This window comes from Varanus komodoensis, unplaced genomic scaffold, assembly GCF_004798865.1.
Source record: "Varanus komodoensis strain SLA01 unplaced genomic scaffold, ASM479886v1 scaffold10, whole genome shotgun sequence".
Taxonomy (NCBI): domain Eukaryota; kingdom Metazoa; phylum Chordata; class Lepidosauria; order Squamata; family Varanidae; genus Varanus; species Varanus komodoensis.
In genome coordinates, this window is record NW_025335269.1 from 280,984 (window position 1) to 304,251 (window position 23,268).

At 43.4% G+C, this 23,268-nt stretch overlaps 1 protein-coding gene across 1 annotated transcript in view; it reads left to right on the forward strand.

Annotated features, from left to right (window-relative positions):
• LOC123034693 (zinc finger protein 830-like) overlaps positions 1–23,268 on the forward strand; it is an 82,686-nt gene that overhangs the window by 55,534 nt on the left and 3,884 nt on the right. The window contains exons 7-13 of the mRNA XM_044452270.1: positions 5,319–5,433; positions 7,637–7,670; positions 8,335–8,570; positions 9,390–9,480; positions 9,961–10,024; positions 21,844–21,924; positions 23,155–23,231. Of these exons, the coding sequence (XP_044308205.1) occupies positions 5,319–5,433; positions 7,637–7,670; positions 8,335–8,570; positions 9,390–9,480; positions 9,961–10,024; positions 21,844–21,924; positions 23,155–23,231 (698 nt within the window). The remainder of the gene's footprint in view (positions 1–5,318; positions 5,434–7,636; positions 7,671–8,334; positions 8,571–9,389; positions 9,481–9,960; positions 10,025–21,843; positions 21,925–23,154; positions 23,232–23,268) is intronic.

Consider the following 23,268-nt stretch of genomic DNA (forward strand, 5'->3'; position numbering starts at 1 on the left):
ACAGCTTAAAGTAAAAGAGCTAGGGGAGGAAGGTAAAGAAAGAAAAGAAAACAAATAAAGGATGTGGTGGGGGGGCAAAAGAGAAAGAAAAAGGACAAAAGATGAAAGTGGATAAAGCTAGCCTTCTATCAGGATTAGAATTATTAGTCACATTCTATCTCTATTAGAATATTAGTTTGAATTAATCTGTTAAGCAGAGGGATTGTTCCAACTTTCATAGCAAGGGACCTTTACTTTCAGTCCTCTCCAGGTTCAACAGGCAGAGCTAATGATCTTCTGTTAGTGCATCATGTTTGTTCTTTGTTCTTTAGATTTATTTATTTTTTATTCTTAAGGCACACCAGAACCAGCGAAAACCCCCCAAGTCCCATCAGGAGGATATAATTATTCCTTAGAGCAAATCATGTATAGTTTAGATAAAAAACAACAACAAAAAGTCACCTGGCTTGAACATCCAGCAACTCCTTTAAAAATGGTGATGAATGGGGAGAGAAACATCTGTGGTGGAAGTTTCAGCCAAGGTCAATTTATAATGTCCAGGAATCTTGAATAAAAACATCAAACAATTTACAACTGCAAAATTAAGTAGAAGAATACTGCTTTCAAAGCAGAGAAACAAATGCCTGAATATCTGGATCGCACCCAAAATCACAGCCTCAGGTCTCAGCTGTTCGAAAAGCACCATTATCCTTCTTCTCAATTCGAAAGGCACAATTAAGCACAAAAGTTCCCCCAGCTAGTATTTTCATGCCAAGGTCAGTTTACACTATTTGTAATTCTTAAAGTAGAGATATTAAACAGCTTTGCAAATGAGATGTCATCTATCAACAAAAAATTACCTGTTGCAAAGTCCCTAAACAATATGCAGACAAAAATGCCTTAAGAGTTTGTTACCAAACACAGCCAGTCAACAGCTTTGGGCGAACCTGGGTGGACCCCAGACCTCAAGTCTCAAGTCTGAGACAAGACTTAGAGCCAAACCAGCTTTCTAGTGCACTATAGAATAAAGGGAGACAAAAGGGAATACACAGCCCAAAACAGTTTCTCAAAAGTTGCACCCCAGTACATGCATTTTATACCCTACATAAGCGATTAGGTCACCTAATACACATCTAATGCATCAATACAGCAATGTAACCACACCCCTACTGCTATTAGCTTCAAAGAGTCCTTTCTTCTGTCAAGGGTGTGACATTTCCCATGTCTATTTCTTGTCTGCTCGAGATTCACACAGGATTGTCATGTTCTTACTCCCCACACATTTGAAACTTTCATGGTGGCTATAACCAGTTTCCACTGTCCCTTTGATTACTGTACTCGAGGTCAGGCTAGCTCGTTCTGTAACACCCTTCTTCTTAACCACCTGTTCTTTTGTCTTCTGGACCTCTCTTCCTCCTTTGGCTGCTTCCTCGAGTCAGGGAATGTCCCTCAGACACTCCCAACATTTTTTTATGTTATATCTCAAGGCTTTTGCATATAATTGAGTGTTGGATTTGGACTGGGAGAAAAATATATCCCATCTTTCTACTCCTTTCCTTAAGGCAGCTACCAATACCTAAATACACTTGAGGGAAGAGACTTCAGCACAGTGGTGGTGTGTGCGAGTTGTATGCCAAGGCCTCAGTTTCAGTCCCTGGTAGGGCTCCTAAAAACTTAAGTCTGAAAATTCAGAGGAGCCACTACCAGTGAGTGTACCAGTGGTCCAGCTAGGTAATGTGATTTCCTATATCCTAGTTCAACAACTGAAGACAGTAAAAAGCAATGGCAAATGAAAAACCCATCCATAGAGGGAAAGCATGGCAGTTAAAAGTACAAAGGCTGGCCTTTGTTGCATTATGACGGGCATTTTAAATGAGGAATTTGGGTTGTAAATCCAATCCAACTTCAGGGTCATCTTTGTCCTGTAATATTAAATGAACTACCTTTTAAGGGATATGCAACAAATAGATTGGCATTGGAAGGGCTATTTATTTTACTTTCTTCAACAGCAAGAGCACATTTTCCACATGAAAGAAGACCTAAGTTAAAGCAGGGCCTCATCCTTTTGCTGCTAGTCCTCCTTTAGTCTTAGCTCGTTAGACATGCGTGGACTGATTCTTTTCCCATGGGCGGCTCTCCGCCTGTCAGCCGCGAAAGAACCAAAGGAATCCGGAAGCGCTAACTACGGAAAATTCAATTGTCTATACATTTCCAATCTCTATGGTTGCTGCAAAGTTCAGCCTCTGGACGGAACTATTTTTTATAAGCTGACGCAAACTCTCCGCTTATCGCTTTTATGACGCAATAGTGAGTGCGCCTTCTGTGCCAGACAGATTGTTCGGGGAAGGAAAGCGGGCTATGGCAACTTCGAAGGCGACCGGAAAGCCACCGCCACAGCGGCGTCCGGCGGGTGCGGTGGTGGGGCAGGAGGAGCTGCGGCGGCTGATGCGGTTGAAGCAGCGCGAGACGGCGGCGGAGAAGAAGAAGAAAGTCGATTCGTCTTTCGCTAGATATCCTGCGCCGCCTTGCTCGCGCCTCACTTCTCGCGACACTTTTATGTCGGTCAGAGCGGAAAGGTGGACTGCGCGCTTTCGAAAGCAGCCCTGCCCCAGCCCGGCGGTCTCTCGCCCCCTTCCATGGCTTGTTCTGAGATGAGCGGGACGGCCTGACCGCTTGATGTGCGCGTGTTGCTCTTCCTTCGCTCCGTGCACCTAGAGCCATAACTGATGCGTCACTTCGGTCATTTTGTAGAAAAGGGCTCGAAAGCAAAAAGGGCGGTCGAGTAGGTGGAAATTTAAGTGAAGCCATTTCTCACGAGGGTGTGTGTTCACACTGAGTCGGTTACTGCCCTTGCAGAACGCTTCTGATTGAACGAGTCTTCTCCGGGATCCTTCGTCTTTTTTGCTGTTCTATCTCTCTTCCATTGTAGCAAGCAGGACCTGTGGTGTGCATTATATTAGACTGGGGAAGATGATAGTTGGCTCTGGCTCCAGGTTTTTCAGGGGCCTTGGGCAAGACACCCTCAATCACCTCCTTCCCTCTGTGAACCTACTTTCTCCCATTGTCACCAGCTGCTCTCGTCATTCACCCGTTTTCTCATGATTCCGACTGCTTGTTTGCTTGACTGGCAGGGGGCCACTAAGTAGGCAGTGGCTTCTACTTTGCTGCTTTCTGTGCTGTTTGGGGCCAGAGTGAGAAGCAGCTGAACAGACAGATTGGAGGGGGCAAAGAGCAGGAGCAGCTCCAAGGGGCTTTTGTCAGTGGGAACCTGCTAAGGCACAGTCCAAGTGGGGATGTTCATAAGCTGCCAAGCTCAGAGGCTTATGGACATCCTGTACAGAGTGGCAGGCGTAGAGGAGGCTGTCTCTACCTTCCTGCTCCATATCTTTCCTAGGTGGCTGTTTTTGACTGTCCAGCTGAGCTGCTTCTGAGGGGGAGGAAAGGAGGCTGCAGAGGACAGAAGTCACATCATACACTGGCATCTTCAGTTTCTTCCCCTCCTTATCCACCTGAACACTCCCTTTACCTCTTCTTCACAGTTGGATTTGCAACATTGGAGAGGCAGCCACCAGGCTACTTTTCATGCCAGTTGTGAGCTCTGGTAGAGGGTCAGAACATGGTTTCCCAGCTCCAGGGTTAGAATGCTGCCACTGAGCTTGTACCTGGGATTCCAAAGTATCTTACAATCCTCTAGATGCTATCTGTAGGCCATCGAATCATTCCTTTAATGTATTTCAGGGGTATGTGTATTTTAAAAGCCTATGGTATGTGTTTACATAGACACAAATAGTAGTTTAGCTTGAAATTGTGGTTTTGAGAAGAGACTTGTTTTTAAATTTCCTTAACTCCATTCTCCACATACAACAGTTTGGGGAATTTAAGCTGCTCTCTGTGCAGTGTGCCTGTGAAGAGCGAGCTGTTGTGGCAAACACATGCTCTTGGGAAGCAGCACAAGGAGGTAATTCCTATGTTGTGCTACTTGTCATTACTTTATGTCTTCTTTGTGATGGTTCAAGAATAAGAGTAGTTCTTTAATAATACTATGCATGGACTTGATCCACTCTATTAAACTATAGCTTTTACTACTAGTTGGTTAAAATAATAAAGTATATAGTGCATGATTTATTTAAATCAAGAGTAGATTACTTGGTGTTCCACATGGTTCGCTTTACAACTATTATAAGTTCAATCATTAGTAATGCTGGCTGTATCTTATAGTATTTATAATCCATTTGGAATTGTTTACCTCTGGTCTAAGAGAACATTCAAATAATCAAAAGGCAAGTCTCTTTAGTTAAGTGGTAAAGAGTCTGTCTAGCCCAGAGCATAGCAGATGGATAGAAAAGAAATGTATAAGGGCACAGTAAATGAATTACAGTTAGTGGTTCAGTTTTGAAAAACAGGTAATCTGATGGGCTTGGACCAAATTTAGACAAACTTCAAATAGATCTGTTAGTTTAATGTTAGTCTCATTGATTGAAAGGGTCTGTTCTAAAGATGTTTAAATTTGGATTGAATCTTTTGTCAACCCTAGAATTTTTGTGGTGTTTTGTTTGGAAGGGACAATATGCAAGATTATGGATTTAGCAGTATAGAAACTGACATTGACAGACCTTTATGTTGATATCCTTTTGCAGTATAGCAGTAGATCATTTTGCTCAATCATACACCCCATTGTGGCTTATTTAAGCCCTGGTGGGTTGCAGCATGCACTGATGACCATTTTTAGATATTTAGGCTGCAACTGCAGCTTGTCATGTTTTCCAGACCTGAGGCCTATGGGTTATGCAAGGGTTAAACAATCCTCACATAACCATAAAACAGGCCAAGGCTTCTGAAAGAGTTGTTTAACCCATCCATAACTCATGGGCCCTAGCTTTGGATGACATGGCAAGCTATGGCCAAGGCTGGAATATTCAGGATAGTGTCTCTGGATTCTGCAGCTCATTGTTGCTTAAAAAGGTAATGACAAGTTGCAATGATCATGCAAATCTGTCAGTGTTGTGTCCTTCAGTTTCAATGTTCTTCTAAATTGGACGTGGTTTTTTCTTTATAAAATGTTGTAACTAGAATTGTTTGCCTAGTAGGTCATTATGTCAAAAAACAGAAACTTGTATATATTCTAAGTAGTCTTACAGTGCAGGCCTATACACCTCTACTATGTATAGAATTGCAACCTAATTTCTGTAAAAGTATTTTCTTGTTACTTTTTTGATATTTATTTGCCAAAAAAAAAACAAAAAACAAAAAACAAAAGCCACTTCCACTATGTAGTAATACTTTAATCCTTGTGAATAGAGCACAGGTATTTATTTGCCCGTTTTCATTTCCCATTCCAGAAACTTGAACAATTAAAGGAACTTAAGCAGTCAGTGGCAGGCTCCATTCCTAATACCTCATCTTCACTCAAAAGGAAAATTACAAATGCAGAACTTCCAGCGAAGAAAGTGAAAGGTATGCAAAGTTATGTTGTGCCATCTGAAATATTTCTGGTATGTTTTAAGTTCAAACATACATTCAAATTTAAAATGGTTGGATCCAAACTTTGCTAGTTGCATGTAAGATCAAGTGTTAATTGATGGAACTTAATTTATGACATGCCTGCTGTCAAGAGATTGTAAGGTAGAAAATTTGAAAAATAGATATTTGCAGCCTCCCTAGGTGACTGCTGCACTTTGACAGGAGACACCATATGATGAGCATTCTGTCCCTCTTAAATATCAATCAAGGCTCTTACTGGCACTACGATGTGGGAATTTTATAAGAGTTTTACCAGCTAAATAATAGAGCAAAGGCCCTCTGATAGATAAAATGCAGCAAGTTGAAAAAGAGAAATGGGCATTACTTTGGAATACCTTTGGGTCCAATCATAGCCTAAGCTTTTGGAGAACAATATTGGAAATGCTAGGTAAATATTTTGACATTTTTGCCCATAATATCTGGACTAAAATCTGGGGAAATTATTGCTTGAATCTGATCAGTCAAATTTGTGGAGTGTAATACATCAATGGATATTGAGAACATATTGAAGAAGTTGAAAACTTGATTTTCCCATTAAGAATTGGGTAAAAGCCAGGCCCTGACACCACACTTGCAATAGTTCTGTGTGTTTATAAATTGAAGGGATAGTATCAGATTCATGGAGGATTATAGTTACTACCATATTTGAACAGGTGGAAAATAGACTGACCTTTCTAGCTGTTGTCTGCAAGTGTAAAAAAATATGTAGTCTGGCAGTTTAAAAAAACCAAGTCCTGAGTCTTATTTAACTGAATATATTAGGATTATATTAGAAGATAAATCAGTCACTTTGTACTAGATCCTTGTAGTTATAGAAATCTAGCTGAAAAATACTTCTGGCAACATGCTTAGAAATATTTTTCCACATTTATTTATCTTAAAACTGCTCTTGGTTTTATTTCTAGACTGCAGTTATGGGAAAAGCTTAAAATTATTTTATAGCTGAGATACTTTTACTTTTTTGATTGAAAATTTGTATTCAGTGACTTTACAAATTCCATGCCATTCCAGGGAGGAAAGCATCTAATAATATCTTCTCCAGTTACATGACACAATGCTGTGTGTTGGCATCAATATTATTTAATTCTGAAGTGGGCAACCTCTTTTAGTCTGGGGCCAAATTTTCCCCTAGACTAAAGTTATGTACTGGATGATGTCAAGAGGGAGTGTCTTGCTCTGAAGCTGCACCACCTTCTGGAATGACACTGACCCTTGTCCCATACACTTTTTTTCTCCATGGCAGTCCCTCTGCACAAAGAAAGGGACCTGGCCAGTTCTTGCAGGAGCCAGTCTTGTAAACTGTGGTCAGTTTCAGATAATCCCTGTTTCCTTCACACTCTTGAAATAAAAAAAGGAATTCCCCTTTGTGTCATGTGACCTCCCACTGGATCAAAGATAATATTAGGATTTTTCTTTTTTGCCTTCTCCACAAATGTCCAGACCATCACCCTCCCATCCTTCAAAAGTGGTTTCCATCTGGGTGCCATTGCTGTTATATGCTAATGACTTCATTGTGTTGTTGCACTCAAGGGTCTGATAATATAATCTGAAGAAGGTTTTTCATGTTTAAAATTAATAACTAGGTAATTCATATTTCAACAGAACAAAGCCATGAAGTATTTTCTAAATTAAGGATTCAATGTGTGCTTAATCTGGTTACAGTTACTATGAAGCTGATAGTTTAGTTGGTTTAGTTCTATATTCAGTATATTTGGAGAGTGTTGAAAAGAGTGCATTTTCTTTGTGTATACTAGTACTGATTCCATCTAATTATTCCGTTTGGTACTACTTCGGTAACAGCATATATGGCATTTTACAACAATCTTAGAATCCATTAATGTGGGTAGAGGTAGAGTGGAAATGGGGAAAGCTGATCTGGGGAAAGTGGCAGTTTCATGGTATTTCAGCTGTTGTATAAACCTGTGTACCTGACAAGAAATATAGAAATACCTTATAATGAATTGCATAAAATTGTGTAGTCAATGCTCCCATTCACTTTATAAGGATGCTAGTGTATCTGCATTAGCCTAAGATACTTAACTGGACCATCATAGTTTAGCATCTCATTACATGTGCAATTCATCTTGGCCGTTGTTTTGAAAATTTAACACAACTCTGATGCATTTCTGTATTTCAGATTCTGGTGACCATCCAGAAACTGTCTCATCTGGGTAAGCTGGATATTTTTTATCAGCTTTCTTCCATAGGTTAGGTGTTTCCTTCACTAAGTATGCAGAGTCAAACAGAGGAAATTGAAATTAAAACAAGAGCTAGTTTGTATGTGTCCATGTGGCAAGCTGTTGATATGCAGTGAACATTGCTTCAAGTGGGATGTTCCTTCCATACTCTGGCAGCCATTATCTGAGGCCTTCTGTTAACAAGCTGCATGGAGGCATCTGCCCCAAGCAATTCATCTATTTATTGACAAATTAGTATTTATATAATGCTTTCATCTACATATTTCAAAGCAATTTAGCTCATTTGCCGATATTGTTTTATGGTTGTATGGAAGATTTTATAGTTGGGACATTCAAAATTTTTCATTACATTTTGAGTAATCTTTATGACCATTTTGAAGGGTAGGTCACTATTAGAATTTCAAAATTGTTGCTCAGAAAAATTGGATGTCGAGACCTTATAGCCTGGATTCAAAGAACTCTGTGACTCATTCTGCACTTCTTGTTAGCCTTCTTCTTTAATTGTGGATTTGGCAATGGTGTCTCTGCCTTTCAGGAGCAAAGTCAAAATTGCATTAGGTGTGCCTGAATAGTTGCTGCGATTCCAGCTTATATTGTAACTGAGTTTTTAAGGCATTGTTTGTCTCAATTTTCTTAGGTTGCCTGAAGATTTCTTTGGCAAAATCGAACAAGCAGAAGCAAAGGGGCTATCTTCAAAATCCACAAGTGGTAACTTACTACTAGGAGACTATGAGGAGGAGGAAGAGGAGGAAGAAGAGCTAGAAAAAGAAATAAAAAACAATAACAGCAAACTTCCTTTGACATTCTCAGTTCAGAGTACAGCAACTCCAGTCTCTGCTCAAAGAGCAGAAACTGCTGTTGCTTTACCATCAGGTAACCTTGGAACATGTTTTGTTGTACATTGTGGGAAAAAGCTTGGATGCAAATCAGATGAGCAAAATATTCATTTATTTTGGGGAAATAGTACCATCATTCATGTCAGCATTTTGCATTAACTAGTTTTGCCATTTTTAAATCTTGGGCTTTTATCTTAAGGTTTTCAAAGTAAGGAGATGCAGAAGTTGTTTACTATTGAAACACTGGCAATTTGCTTTTCAAGTTTCATCCTCATCTTCTTCTTGACTGGATGGTTGGTCATAGATCCCAACCACAGTGTCCCTTTTATTTATATTTTTCCAGATGCTATTAAACTCATCCTCCTCTGTTTATGTGCAGAGATCTGTATCTTTAACATAAAGTAGCTCTGCCTCTTTTTCTGCTCCTGAAGAATTCAGTTGCTGAATTCCAGTCACAGGGGTTATTCACCAAGTTTCAGTTTCACCTATCAGGTTATATTCACCATCCTATATTGAGAGTTCAAGTTCATGCTGTTCATCCCTCATACTTTGGGATTGATATATAGTCACTGAAAACCCCATGCTGTATAGTCTAGTGTATGTCCTACATTTTTTGGAAGACTGTTATTGAGTGCAATTAGAGCTGCTTTCTCTGTTGTTGGTGCATAAGTCTTTGTCCACTGTTACCCCCATATGTACTTCTCCCTTCTCGGTAGGTTTCAGTTTAAACTTCTTCCCTATTGCTGGCTTCTGTTCTCCTTATATATCCATGTTAGTAGTTTGGGTTTTTGAACATTGTACATATTAGTCAGCTAGTACTTTGTTTTATTTTAAGTGCTACTACTGTGTTTTGCAGGCTATGTGGAAAACAAGGGTTTAGTCACACCTCTAGTCTTCCATTCTGGCTCTATACAGAAAGCAGAAGTACAAGAAAAGTTGGTGGAAAGGTAAAAACAAAAAATCAGTGCAAACGCTTGTCTCTTCCTTCTTGCAAACATCCTGAATAGTACTTTTGTCTGTGTGGTTTTACCAACAAAATGCATGCATCCATTAAATGCATGTAGGCTCTCACGTAGGCAACGGTCCACAATATATCTAGTGTTCTGGCACTTTTTTAAAGGCACAGCCTGAGATGAAGCAGTACATCTAATTTAAACAGTGTTGGTAGTTATTTAAGTTGGTAGTTACTAAGGCATTTATCTAAAGAACTTTGGATATGGTATCTTGAAGCTGGTTTTTTTTAGACTTTATTGGATCTTGAAGGCCTGTCGTAATCAAACTGTAGTAGCCGCCTTCTTATTCTGTCTGAAAAACACCTAGATAGCACAACTCATTCTGTTCTCAGTGCAAACTTTTCATTCGTTGTTATACATTTTGGAGAATTATAACAGATACAGTCAGCATTTGTTATCACCTTAATATTTCAGGAGAGAAAACACTGCAGAGGCCTTGCCAGAAGGATTTTTTGATGATCCTGAAGTGGATGCAAAGGTTAGTATAATTCGATCCTTATTTCAGCTCATGTTAATTTTGTGGGGAATGACTCAGACTAACTTAGATTTTGGTAACTGAATTATGGATTTATGTAGGCATTGAAAAGCTTTTTGATTTCTCTCAGTATATGATGCAGTGAAAATACAAAAGTTCTGTATAACTACAAATACCTAGTTTTCTTGAAATGTCTTCTGTGATCTAATATTTAAACTGGAGTAAAGATCATTGATAGCCAGAATATCTTTCTATCTTTCATGCAAGTTCAGGCTTTCCACTGACTCTGCCTGTGGGTTTGGTGACAGATGGAGAGCATGGTGATATAGACCTTTTAAAATGACAGTGCTAGCTATCCAAAAGTTATCCGTACTGTGGTGTTTCTTCTGCCAGCTTAGGTTCTGGGACTTGGAGAGGATGGTGACTTTGTAGAAGACTGACAGAAAATGTCAGCATAAAATGAAGAGAGACAATATCTTCAGTATCTTGTAAATCGTCTTTCTTAACGAGAACACTTGCAATCTTAAAGTAAATTAGCAGTTATAGTGGAGGCAACAGTATTCCTGGTGAGCTATTCAAAATCCTAAATGACAATGCAGTAAAAGTGCTACACTCAGTATGCCAGCAAATTTGGAAAACTCAACAGTGGCCACAGGATTGGAAGAGGTCAGTTTACATTTCGATCCCAAAGAAGGGCAATGCCGAAGAAGGCTCAAACTACCGCACCATTGCACTCATTTCACATACTAGCAAAGTTATGCTCAAAATCCTACATGCTAGACTTCACAATATGTGGACCGAGAACTACCAGAAGTACAGTAGTACCTTGGCTCACGAATGCCTTGGTTCACGAACAAATCGGGTCATTAACAAAAATTTCATTAAAATTTTGACTTGGGTTGCAAACTCCGCATTGGGTGGTGACAGAGATCGCAGCCATCTCTGCCCCCCGCCTCAGTGGAGTGCTATCGAGGCTTCGGCAAGGGGCGCCATAGAAATGTTATCATCATCATGATCATCATCATCATCATCTCCCCTGTGGCTGTGCTGTGCTCCGCCTGGAACTGCGGATTGTGGCCATCTCCCCATTCGGGGGGGGGGGGGGGGAGATGGCCGCGATTGCAGTTGCTTTTGTGCAGGGAAGGCATGTGTGATCACAGGCGCGCTCCTGCAGGAAAGACAGGCGCAATCTCGGCCATCCCTACCCCTCAGCCGGCATGATCGTGGCCATCTCTCCACCCGCAGCGCGCCCCATTTGCACCCGTCTCTCCCTCCCCCAGCATGCCTCATTTGCATCTGTCAGTCAGCCGGCACGTTATTTGCACCTGTCTCTTCCTCCCCTAGTGTGCCCGCGATCGTGCCCATCTCTCCCGCCACTCCCAGCTTGCTGGGATGACAGGCACCTGCAGGGATGACAGGCGTGATCTCATTCATGCGGGGTTGACAGGCATGATTTCGGTTGTGCTGGGGTGGCGGGGAGATGGCCGCACTTGTGCTCAGGGAGGGAGGGGGGAGATGGCTGCGATCTTTTTGATGTCACTTTGCTTCACATTTTTCTGACTTAAAAAATGGTTACAGAATGGATTAACCTTATTTACACTGAACCTATGGGGAAATTTAACTTGGCTCACAACCAATTTAGGTCATGACCAGAGTCCTGGAACAGATTAAGTTCGTGAGCCAAGGTACCACTGAACAGACAGGATTTCGAAGAGGCAGAGGAACTAGAGATCAAATTGCCGAAATATGCTGGATCATGGAGAAAGCTAGGGAGTTCCAGAAAAACATCTACTTCTGCTTCATTGACTATGCTAAAGTCTTTGATTGTGTGGATCATAACAAATTGTGGCAAATTCTTAAAGAGATGGGAGTACCAGACCATCTTATTTGTCTCTTGAGAAACCTATATGTGGGTCAAGAAGCAACAGTGAGAACTGGACACGGAACCACTGATTGGTTCAAAATTGAGAAAGGAGTTCGGCAAGGCTGTATACTGTCACCCTGCCTATTTAACTTATATGCAGAGCACATCATGAGAAAGGCGGGGCTGGATGAATCACTGGTTGGAATTGAGATTGCAATATCAACAGCCTCAGATATGCAGACGATACCACTCTAATGGCAGAAAGGGAAGAGGAAATAAAGAGCCTCTTGATGTGGGTGAAGGAGGAAAGTGCAAAAGTTGGCTTGAAACTTAACAATAAGAAAACTAAGATCAAGGCATCCGGTCCTATCACTTCTTGGCAAATAGATGGGGAAGAAATAGAGGTAGTGAAAGATTTTATTCTCCTGGGCTCCAAGATCACCACAGATGGGGACTGAGGCCAAGAAATTAAAAGACACTTGCTCCTTGGGAGGAAAGCTATGGCAAATCTAGACAGCATACTAAAAAGCAAAGAGAGCACCCTGCCAACAAAAGTGAGTTTAGTCAAGGCTGTGGTTTTCCCATTTGCAATGTATGGCTGTGAAAGTTGGACCATAAGGAAGGCTGAGCACCGAAGAATTGAGGCCTTTGAATTGTGGTGCTGGAGGAGACTCCTGCAAGTCCCTTGGACTGCAAAGCGATCAAACTAGTCAGTCCTAGAGGAGTGCTCTTTAGAAGGCCAGATACTGAAGATGAAACTCAAATACTTTGGCCAGCTAATGAGAAGGAAGGACTCACTGGAGAAGAGCCGATTGCTGGGAACAATTGATGGCAAAAGAAGGGGATGGCAGAGAATGGAGTCACTGAAGCAGGCAGCATGAGCTTAAGTGGACTCCTGGGGATGGTGGAGGACAGGAAGGCCTGGAGGAATGTTGTTCATGGTTCATGGGGTCGCGATGGGTTGGTTTCGAGACTAACAACACCACCGACAACAATCCCATCTCCTGGTCTATAATGGCCCCATTAATTACTTAATTAATTGGGATATTTCTAGCCCATCCAATCACTTTTGTCTCTGGATAGCTCGCAGCAAAAGTTGCCCTTGCTAAGTGCATTGGAAAGTGTTAATGGCCTGAATTCTAGAAAATTCCTTATTTTTACATGTTGGGAAGGAAAGAACAATCTTCTTCCTCTGACTTCCCTCAATGGTCACTTTTCAGCCTCAGTAGCTACATTTTGGAAACATTGGGTTGTAGCCAATATTATTCCCACTTAGTATAGATCCATTGAAATGACTGGGACTTGAGTTAGTCATCGCTCCTGGTGTAAGAAGAGGTAGCACTGGATACAAAGCATTATCTAGATTGTACATTAAACTATTTTTCTTTATTGCTGTCATACTCAGGGATTGGAAACCAGGATAATCATAGTTATCTAAATGTCCAACTCTTTACCTTTGCCAGATAACAGTGCATTATGGCAATTTTCATGCAAGCACAGCAAAATCACAAATTTAATACTATAATGCCCTGAGGATTTTGCATCTTCAAGCAAAATGAAAAGCAAGTTCCTAGTTTTTAAGTTACAAATTAGGTGTGAAAGGGGCCAGGCAGTACGTAATGCAATATTTGAGGGATACTCTGTAACAGCGTGCACGTACGCGTGTGTGTGTGTGTAGAATAAAGTGCTAAAATGCTGTTCTGTCAGTGGCAGATGGGAGGTGCATTGTTCAGTGCTACCCACATTAGAAGAAATTCCTTGCATGTAAAACAACAAAAATCATTTATGAGGGAACAGCTATAGCATTGCTTCCCTGATACACTTAGCTTGCATATAACTGCTTACTTGAGAAGAATTTAAAAATGCTGCTCTTCCTCACTGATCAATGTAATACCTCATTTTACATCAGGTATGGGGAACTTACGTTCCCCCAGAAGGTTTTATCCAGAGCTCCTATTCTCCCACATCATGGCCCATGCTGGTTAGGGCTGATGAGAATTGCAGGCTTAAAAAATCTAGGGAGCTGCAAGTTGCTCACCCTGTTCTCCAAGACAGGTAGACTAGCTAATGCATAACTGGCTGTGTGGACAAAACCAGGCTTTGTGGGCAAAACCAGAGGGACATTGTGTTTTTCATGTTCTATTAAACTGAATGGGAACTCTGCAAAAGCACAGTGGTGCTTTTTATTGGAGTTTCCTGTATCTGTCTTGGCTTTCATAATCATCTGGCATTTCCTTTCACTGGAGCTTGCATGGGAGAATTTCCTTCTTGAACGCTTCCTTTGGTTTTGCTTGCCATGTCTGTGTCAATGCACTTGATACTCACTCACCACCCAAGCACACATAACTCCAATGCAAGGTAGTCACTGAGGTCCTACAGATGCTGCTTTGAACTTGTCTCTAAATGTTGAAGGAACAAATAGTTTGGAAGCAGTCTTAATTTTGGGAAACACTATTTTAAGTAACTGACCAAAAATGAAGAGAACTTTTTATTAACTTTTATCGTCAGATACATTGAATTAAAAAAGGCAGAAACAGTGAAAACTATTAATCATGTTAGAAACAACCACAATGAATAAAATATATGACTAATGAAATATATATTACGTTAAATTACTTTGAAATACTTTACCTATTGCAATATCATTCCACAAGCGATCACTTGGAAGTAAAATACATATATGCTTGTAGATGGGCAAAATGTGGCTTACTTCTGCGGAGAAAAACAAATGCACAAAACGAAGCTAGAAACAGTGATTGATTAGGCTGAAGTATCCTGTAGCCAAGAAGGGACCAGCTACCTGTCTTTTGAGAAAATGAAAATTGTTAAGTTGTAAACCAGATAATCACTTTTGCTTTTCAAGCCTTCTGGTGAAACTGGAGGCCAGACTGGCAATTTGTAGCTTCTTCGTCGTGGCCTCTGTGCATCACACATATGGGTGCTGTGCCTGAGCAGTGCCTAGGCCGGAAAATGAAAAAGCTAACGGTTTTTGGCGGGAAAACTCTGCTCCCCTCCCCCTTTGTGGTATAAATAGAACGGAGTGTCTGCCATTTTGTTCAGTCTTTGTGACCGCCGTTCGCTGTGCCTCGTGCCTGTTAACGTCCTCGCTAAGATCTTGAGTCCTTACCGTTCCTTTTGCCTTTATCCCTCTCTTTTTCTTCTTCTCAAAAAAAAAAACAAAAAAACAAAAAAAACAAAAAAATTTATCTTACCCTCTATCCTGTCATCTTTTCTTCTTTTTCCACGATGGCGCAACGAGTGGCCTTTCGCAAATGCACTGCATGCGGATCCAAAATGTCACCTGTGGATGCGCATGATCTATGCCTCCTCTGCCTCGGTGAGGGGCATAGAACCGACAAGTGCGGCCATTGCTTGGCCTTTACCAAGCAAGCGCAGAAGAACAGGGAGAACCGTCTCCGCAAGCTCCTCTGGGACCAGGCCTTGATGCAATTGGACCAACTGCTCTTACGGTCTGGTTCCTCTTCAGCTGCACTGCCTCCTCCACATTCCACCCCAACTGTGAGCGCTCCTCCGAAGCGTCCCGCTTCCACCGCTCCTCCTCAGCGTCCTTCGGCTGAACGCACTATTCCAGCGGAGACCCAGGTGCTGCCTTCTTCCCCAGTCAAAAAACGGGAGAAGTGCAAGCACACGGGTTTGGATAAGCCTTCCGCTCGTAAAGTTCCAAGGAAGGAGAAGGCAGATAAACCCGCTCACAAGACTAAGAAACCCGATCACCCCAAACACCGGGGCTCGGGTTCGTCTGTTTTTTCGGTACCATCCGTCGCCACGGTACCGACCCCTTCAGGACCGGCCCTGCAAATTACTATGCAGGTAACACCGCTGGGATTCCCCAGGCCTCTCATTCGGCCTGAGAGCGTGCCGACCCAACAAGTGGAGGAGCCGCTTCGGGATTCTATCTCTGATGGTGAGATTAGAGACTCCCCACTGAGGGAACGGTCTCCAACTCCAATGCTCATGACTGAGCCGCCTGTGGAGTCACCATCGCCTCCAAGGCGCCGCAGCCGCTCGTCCAAACACCGGGGTGACGACTGGAGGATGCATGGATATGGTGCCTTCCCAGACTGGGGTGGCTATCAATCTTATTCGTACTACCCTCGGGATCGTGCGTCTCCATCGGCCCCGAGAGATTCGCCTTTGACGGCCAGGCATGTGGAGAGGGGACGTCCAACCTCCCCAGAAACTTTATTCTGCTTTATTATCCAGATTCGGATGAATCCGAGGTTGACTCTACATCCCCCTATGTAGCAGTCGCCTCCCAAGGACCGGCGTTGCCCGATGAGCCACATGTCTTCTTTACGGAGCTCATGTCCCACCTCGTCCGTTCACTAGAGATTGAGGCTAGTCAACAGCTGGGCCCATCCACGGATCGCTTCTTTGATGTCGTGAGGGGAGAACAGTCTGCGGCCATAGTCCTGCCGCTTATTACCACACTTCGGCAGGCTATGGTCCAACCCTGGGATCAACCGGCCCAACCGCAAGCGACCTCCCGTTGGTACGAGGCCATGTACAGAGTCTGGAGGATGACATTCCTTCCTGATTCACCATCCACGCCCGAACTCTGTTGTCGTCGAATCCTCCCAGGGCAGGGAGTCCAGGGGACACATAGCCCCTTGCGACAAGGAAGGGAGGAAGACAGGTATGCTCGCCCGCCGAGTCTATGTGGCCTCTGGACTCGACGAGCGCATATCGAACTATGAAGCAACACTGGCACATTACCAGTATTTCATTATGCAAAAACTGGATAACGTTGCTTCTTCCCTTCCAGACTGCCAAGCCGAGCTTGCCAGGGTATTCATCAAGGAAGCTATGCAGGTAGCAGTGCAGCAATTACCTACCGCACGACTTCACGTAGATACCAATTGAAGAGCTCTCGTGAATGCCATCTCGCTGCGCCAACATGCATGGCTTTGTAATTGCAATTTCCCCGACGAGATGAAACGGAGGATTGAGGAAATGCCATTCGACGGTACCGGGTTATTCCATCAGAAAACCGACTGCAAGTTAAAAGCGATACACGAATCGCGTATGACCGCACGCCGCATGGAGCTTCCTCAACAGAGGCGTAAGTGGCAAGGGCCTCGTTCCTCTTACCATCCACAATTCCACCCTCGGCAACACTACCAACAAAGACAGCAACGGCGAAGACAACAGCTGCAGCAACGTTTCCCCCAGGGCCGGCGGCGCTTCGACGCTGACAAATGTCCACATTGGTGGTCCAGGCGAACCATTCTCTCTCTCCCCACACCACCTTTCCCTCTCCCTTTTGGGGACTGGCTCCAGGGCCGACTCCCCATTTGGGAGTCCATTACATCTGATAGGTAGGTGTTGTCTATCATTCAGTTCAGATATAGGATAGAATTCGATGTTGTCCCTCCACCGTGTCCGACTCGATTTACATCTTCTTCATCGGTACTGTGCGAAGAAGTCTCTCAGTTGCTTCGCAAGGGCGCGATTCAACAGCTATCCCGCTCGGAGGGATTGCACAGATTCTATTCCAGATACTTCACGGTCCCGAAAAGAGACGGTGGTCTTCGTCCGATTTTGGACTTACGGAATCTTAACAAATACATCAAAAAAGTTTCAGATGACCACTTTACAGAGTATTTTTCTGTTACTGAAGAGAGAGGATCGGTTCGCCTCCTTAGATTTGAAGGATGCTTATTTTCATATTGCTATCCATCCTTCACATAGACGTTTCACTGTTGGGCTCGACTTGTTCGAATATGCTGTGCTACCCTTTGGCCTGGCCACCGCACCTCGAGTTTTTACGAAGTGTATGGCACCAGTATGTGCGCACTTACGGACAAGAGGAGTGCAAATATACCCATATTTAGACGACTGGCTAATTGTCTCCCAAACTAAACAAGGGCTTCTGTCTGCAATACACATGACCTGTGCCTTGCTCGATGATTTTGGACTATGTATTAACCACGAAAAATCGTCCCTTATTCCCACGCAGGTCATCGACTTTATCGGGGCACGTCTTGACTCCACACGGGAAAGAGCTTTCCTCCCTCCGGACCGTCGCGCTACCTTATGTGCCCACATCCATCGAATCTGAATGCTAGGAACGGTTCTGGCTATATCCATTCAGAGACTATTGGGGCACATGGCTGCTACAGTTGCCATTGTCTGTATGCCAGACTACGGATGCAGACCATGCAGCTGTTTTTCAACACGTCATTTTGCCCACAGCGAGATTCTCCCAACAAACTGATCCGAATTCCATCTGTGATACTCAACACTCTAATTTGGTGGACCATTCTGAGCAACCTGTCTGTCGGTGTCCCGTTCTGAACACCTCATCCAATGAAGACCCTGTATACAGACACGTCGCTACTGGGATGGGGTGCAACATGTGCGAACCTTCAGGTTCAGGGAACTTGGAACTGACGGGAAGCAAGGAAGCACATCAACGTCCTCGAAGTACAGGCGATTTTCAACTCCCTAAGGGCTTTCGAGACTGTCCTATGCCAACGAGTTGTCCAGATTGCATCGGACAACATGCCGGCTGTCTTCTACATCAACAGGGCAGCACAAAATCGCCACCTTTAGCACATCTCTCGATGGCCATTTGGGACTGGTGCATACCGAGGGACATTATGCTTCTAGCAGTCCACCTCGCAGGGACCGACAGCACCGAAGCAGACATGTTGAGCAAACATATGTCAACAACGCACGAATGGGAGATGGACAGACAAATATGCCACGACCTCTTCCATCTGTGGGGCTATCCGGACTTGGACTTGTTTGCCACTTGCGACAACAGTGTGTGCCCTATACTGTTCCAGGGCAGGCATAGGATTGGGATCGATGGGAGATGCCCTTATGATCCCCTGGGACAACATAGCCTTTTATGCGTTTCCCCCAATTCCACTACTAACGAAAGTGATAGCGAAGATATCTCAAGAGAATGCCACAGGAATAATAATAACTCCATGGTGGCCAAGACAACCATGGTTCGCCACCCTTCTTCGTCTATCCAAAGGGACGTTTCTTCGCCTCCCGTCTATTCCTCAGCTATTAACGCAGTAAAACGGAGCGATCCGACATCCGGATCTGACTGCCTTGAGGTTGACAGCATGGCGGATCACTTGAGTCATTCTGCTGCATCAGTACTGATGACATCTGAACCTCTACCGGAATGTATTCACTCCACTGTACCGACGGCCCCTAGGTCAGTTTCGACGACAACTGCTTCGCTACCGGTGACTGTTGACCAGGAAATTCAGGCGATTCTCACATCTGCTCTAAGACCGTACACTCGTCACTCTTATGCGTCTAAATGGAAGAGATTTTCCTCCTTTGCAGAACGCCATTCTTTTTCTCCTGGAATGGCCTCAATTGACAATATTTTACAATTTCTCTTGGAACTTTATCATTTGGGACTGAAACCGTCATCCATTAAAGTTTATGTAGCCGCTATTTCACACTATCGTGGTGCGCTTCAAGGGATTTCAGTTTTATCTCAACCTCTACTTTGACGTTTCCTTCGGGGGTTACAGAACCTACACCCTTCTATTCGCCTGCCTATGCCAACCTGGAGCCTTTCGGTCATACTCCAAGCACTTATCAAATCTCCGTTTGAGTCACTGGCGACTGGCGACCTACGCCTGGTGTCCTGGAAAACAGCTTTCCTCATAGCGGTGACATCAGCTTGGAGAGCAAGCAAACTTTCTGCTCTCCGCATAGACCCTCCATATCTTAATTTCCATAAGGAAAAGGTCGTTCTTCGTATGGATTCTTCCTTCCTTCCTAAAGTGGCTACACCATTCCACTTGAGTCAAGATATCGTTCTGCCAGCCTTCTTTCCAGCGCCGTCGAATCCAATAGAGCGGGCTCTATATACCCTTGATGTTCGCCACTGCCTGGCTTTCTATCACTCCCATACGGAATCCCTCTGTCGTACGAACAGACTCTTTGTTAAGTACTCCGAACATGACAAAGGACTTCCAGTCACACCTCAAAGGCTGTCGCACTGGATCACCCAGACTATTGTCCTGGCCTATCAACTATCAAAAATAGACTTACCTGTTACCCCCAGGGGTCACTCCACACGAGCTGTTGCAACTTCGTCCGCCTTTGCCGCTGGGGTCCCGCTCCAAGATATCTGTAAAGCTGCAACGTGGTCAGGGCCATGCACTTTCGCCAAGCACTATCGGCTTGATGTGTGCGCCAGGCAGGACTGCTCTTTCGGCAGAGCTGTTCTTTCGTCCGTTCTTCGCTGACGACACCTCCCTCCTCTGAGCTGGGTAAGCTTGCTAATCACCCATATGTGTGATGCACAGAGGCCACAACGAAGAAAGGCAGGTTGCTTACCTGTAACTGATGTTCTTCGAGTGGCCATCTGTGCAGTCACACAACCCACCCACCGGCCCCACTCGGTGTCCATCATTACATACTGCCTCGGTACCACGCTGTAATTTGCATCGGTACCGATGGTATATGCCGGTGAGTGGATATTGTTCTTGGTACCGTACTATACTTTGCATCGGTACTGTTGGGGCTCAATGCTGTTTGCAACTAATTTTATTCTTAACCTGTAGAGGGCGAACGTTCGGTCTTCAAGAATGAACAAAATGGCGGACACTCCGCTCTGTTTATACCACGAAGGGGGAGGGGAGCGGAGTTTTCCCGCCAAAAACTGTTAGCTTTTTAATCTTCCGGCCTAGGCACTGCGCAGGCGCAGTGCCCATATGTGTGACCACAGATGGCCACTCGAAGAACATCAGTTACAGGTAAGCAACCTGCCTTTCTCACACAGATTCCCCAGTTATTTTGTTGGATCTTTCCTCCACCTACTGTGCAGAACTCTTGGAGTCATAATTGCTCCTGTAAGCAGGGGAGGGGATGATGAGGGAAATGGACAGGAGAACCTGGGTCTGCTCTGGAACTCACAAGCCTGTCAGGGTCAGGTGGCTATCTGGCAGAGCACTGTGCCCCTGCTAGTATTGGCTAGCCGGTGCTGTGAGCACATGTGAGTGTTGAGTCTCTAAAGACCCTGTGTCCAGTCTGCCTCTAGCCATGAACTCTCTGGGTGGCCTTAGGCACTTGCTACCTCTCAGCCTTAGCCCACACCCCTGCATATCTGTAATATGTAATACTGACTGAGTCTTCCAGTGGTTTTCTGCACTGTAAATTGCTATATAAATACTGAGAATTATTAATACTCTGCTACTGCATGAAGACAGAATAAATCTTCTGATTTGCTGCAGTATTCATCCTTTTTTGGCAGAAACAACTGCACCCCCCGCTGCCTACCACATGGTGAAGACATAACCCCTCTCCTGTCTATCTCTAAATGCACCTTCTTGTTTTTCTTATGAAGCTGGTTCAGACCATTATTTTAAGGAAATCCTGCACCCTCCTTCAGTCATTCAGAGGTTTTTTTTCTTCCGAATGCAAGCAGGTGTATTTTTACCCTACTTCAGTCTCCTGCATTTTAGCCAAATCCTGCAAATGCACAGTTAACTATTAATCATACTTCAGATAACATGCATAATAACCACATGATTTGTATATCCAAACTTAAGAACCAGGTGATTAAGGCAGGCATTGCAGAAAGCATCAATGCTGCAATTTTGTGTGATGCCTGCATGGTTCATAAGCTCTGTAGTTGCTGGTCTTTACAACAGTAAGTTCTCACTCTACTAGAAATGTTAGTTCATTCTTAACAGCTCAGATTTGGAGACAGCTGCCTCTCTCATCTTGTCATGTACTTAGCTTGCACTATCATCATGCAGATATAGTAGCACACAGTCTGGCACGTAATCTTTCTCTCTGGAGCTGTGAATTGTGTAGATGAGTTTGTTTGCAATAAAGCATCAGTAATTTGGCAAACAAATTATTTTTGGAGCATAAAATATTGATTGTGGATTTGTTGGTAAGAAATAAGAGTATATCCCTCCATGAACAGAAGCACTTTCTTGTTTCTTAGGTGCGAAAAGTTGATGCTCCAAAAGATCAGATGGATAAAGAATGGGATGAATTTCAGAAAGCCATGCGACAAGTCAATACAGTAAGTTGATGCCTCCTAGGTGGAGTTGTTAGCAAAAGCTTCCAAGTGCATGATTTGTTTGGCAGGGTGATATCACATTTCCTTCAGTGACTTGATGGCCTTGCTTTATTAGTTACATTTATATTGTAAAGCAAGTGTCTTCTTTTTCTTCAAAGAGGAGAGATGTTTGTTTGTTATTTTACTCATAGTGTTTATTTCTTTGAGTTGAATTTAACATTCCTCTATGTGGTTTTATTTTTATTGGGTGATTTGCCTTGTCACATCTGCTGTTGGCTAGATCCATGGTTTGCCCATAGACTGCTTTTTAAAACAGTAATTCAGAGATGAACAGCCAAAAGCATCAGTTGGCCCCCAGCACTGGTATCGTAGAAAGTTTCCCATACATGAATGGTTGGGAGGACATTTGTTGCAGAGCAGCCATCTTATTCTGAAATGCATTCTGTGCTATAAACATGGCAGATTTTCATATAAGGTCAGTAGCAGATGCATTTTGTGAACATGCGTGATGCTCAAGAGGTCTTCTTGGTTACATGTTGACCACTGGGTGCATGGCATCTCCAAGACACTCAACTTTGAGAAAGTATATGCTGAAAGAAATAACAGGTTAAAAGATAATTTTGAAAATCAGAGCTAATGGTTAATACAGGTTAAGCAGAAACTCTAAACTCATCACAGCATTCATAGAGCTGAAGCACTGTAAAATCTTGTAGAATGTAAAGGTTTGGATTTGTTTGTTTCTAAATGTGCTGTCCTGGGTCAATGTAGGCACAACCTGGCTTTTCCCACTACAGTTAAGATAAGAGGAGCAAGTTGCTGGAGTATATACATCCTCCTTAGAAGTGAAAGCTCTCACCCTTCTGTATTATGGATGATTAAGACTAGCCAGAATTTGAACTTGCCTAAACCATCTCAGTGGAGAACCTGGTTAGTCTAAAGTGCAGCTTAACATTGGTGCTGCCATATCCCAGAATTGCAGTTAGGCTCCAGAAAGTGAAAGCTTCCAGGAGGGAACATAAGAATCCTGCAGCTGGCTCCTAATTTTCTAACTGAAAGAAAAAGAAACCCGTATCTTTTTATTGGCCCCTTTATGTTTGAGGGCACAGTCCAGTGGAGTTGTAGGCCCTTTTTCTGTCTAAAGGGATCCTGCCCTTAGAGAGTAAAAGTAGCTTCAGAATCCAACATTGTTCTGTCCCCTCTGCGCTTCCTAATTACTGCTTTTTCCTGAATTAGATTTCAGAAGCTATAGTGGCTGAAGAAGATGAAGAAGGGAGATTAGACCGTCAAATTGGAGAAATTGATGAACAAATGTAAGTTGACAGCTATCTGAGAATAGTACCTCCTCAA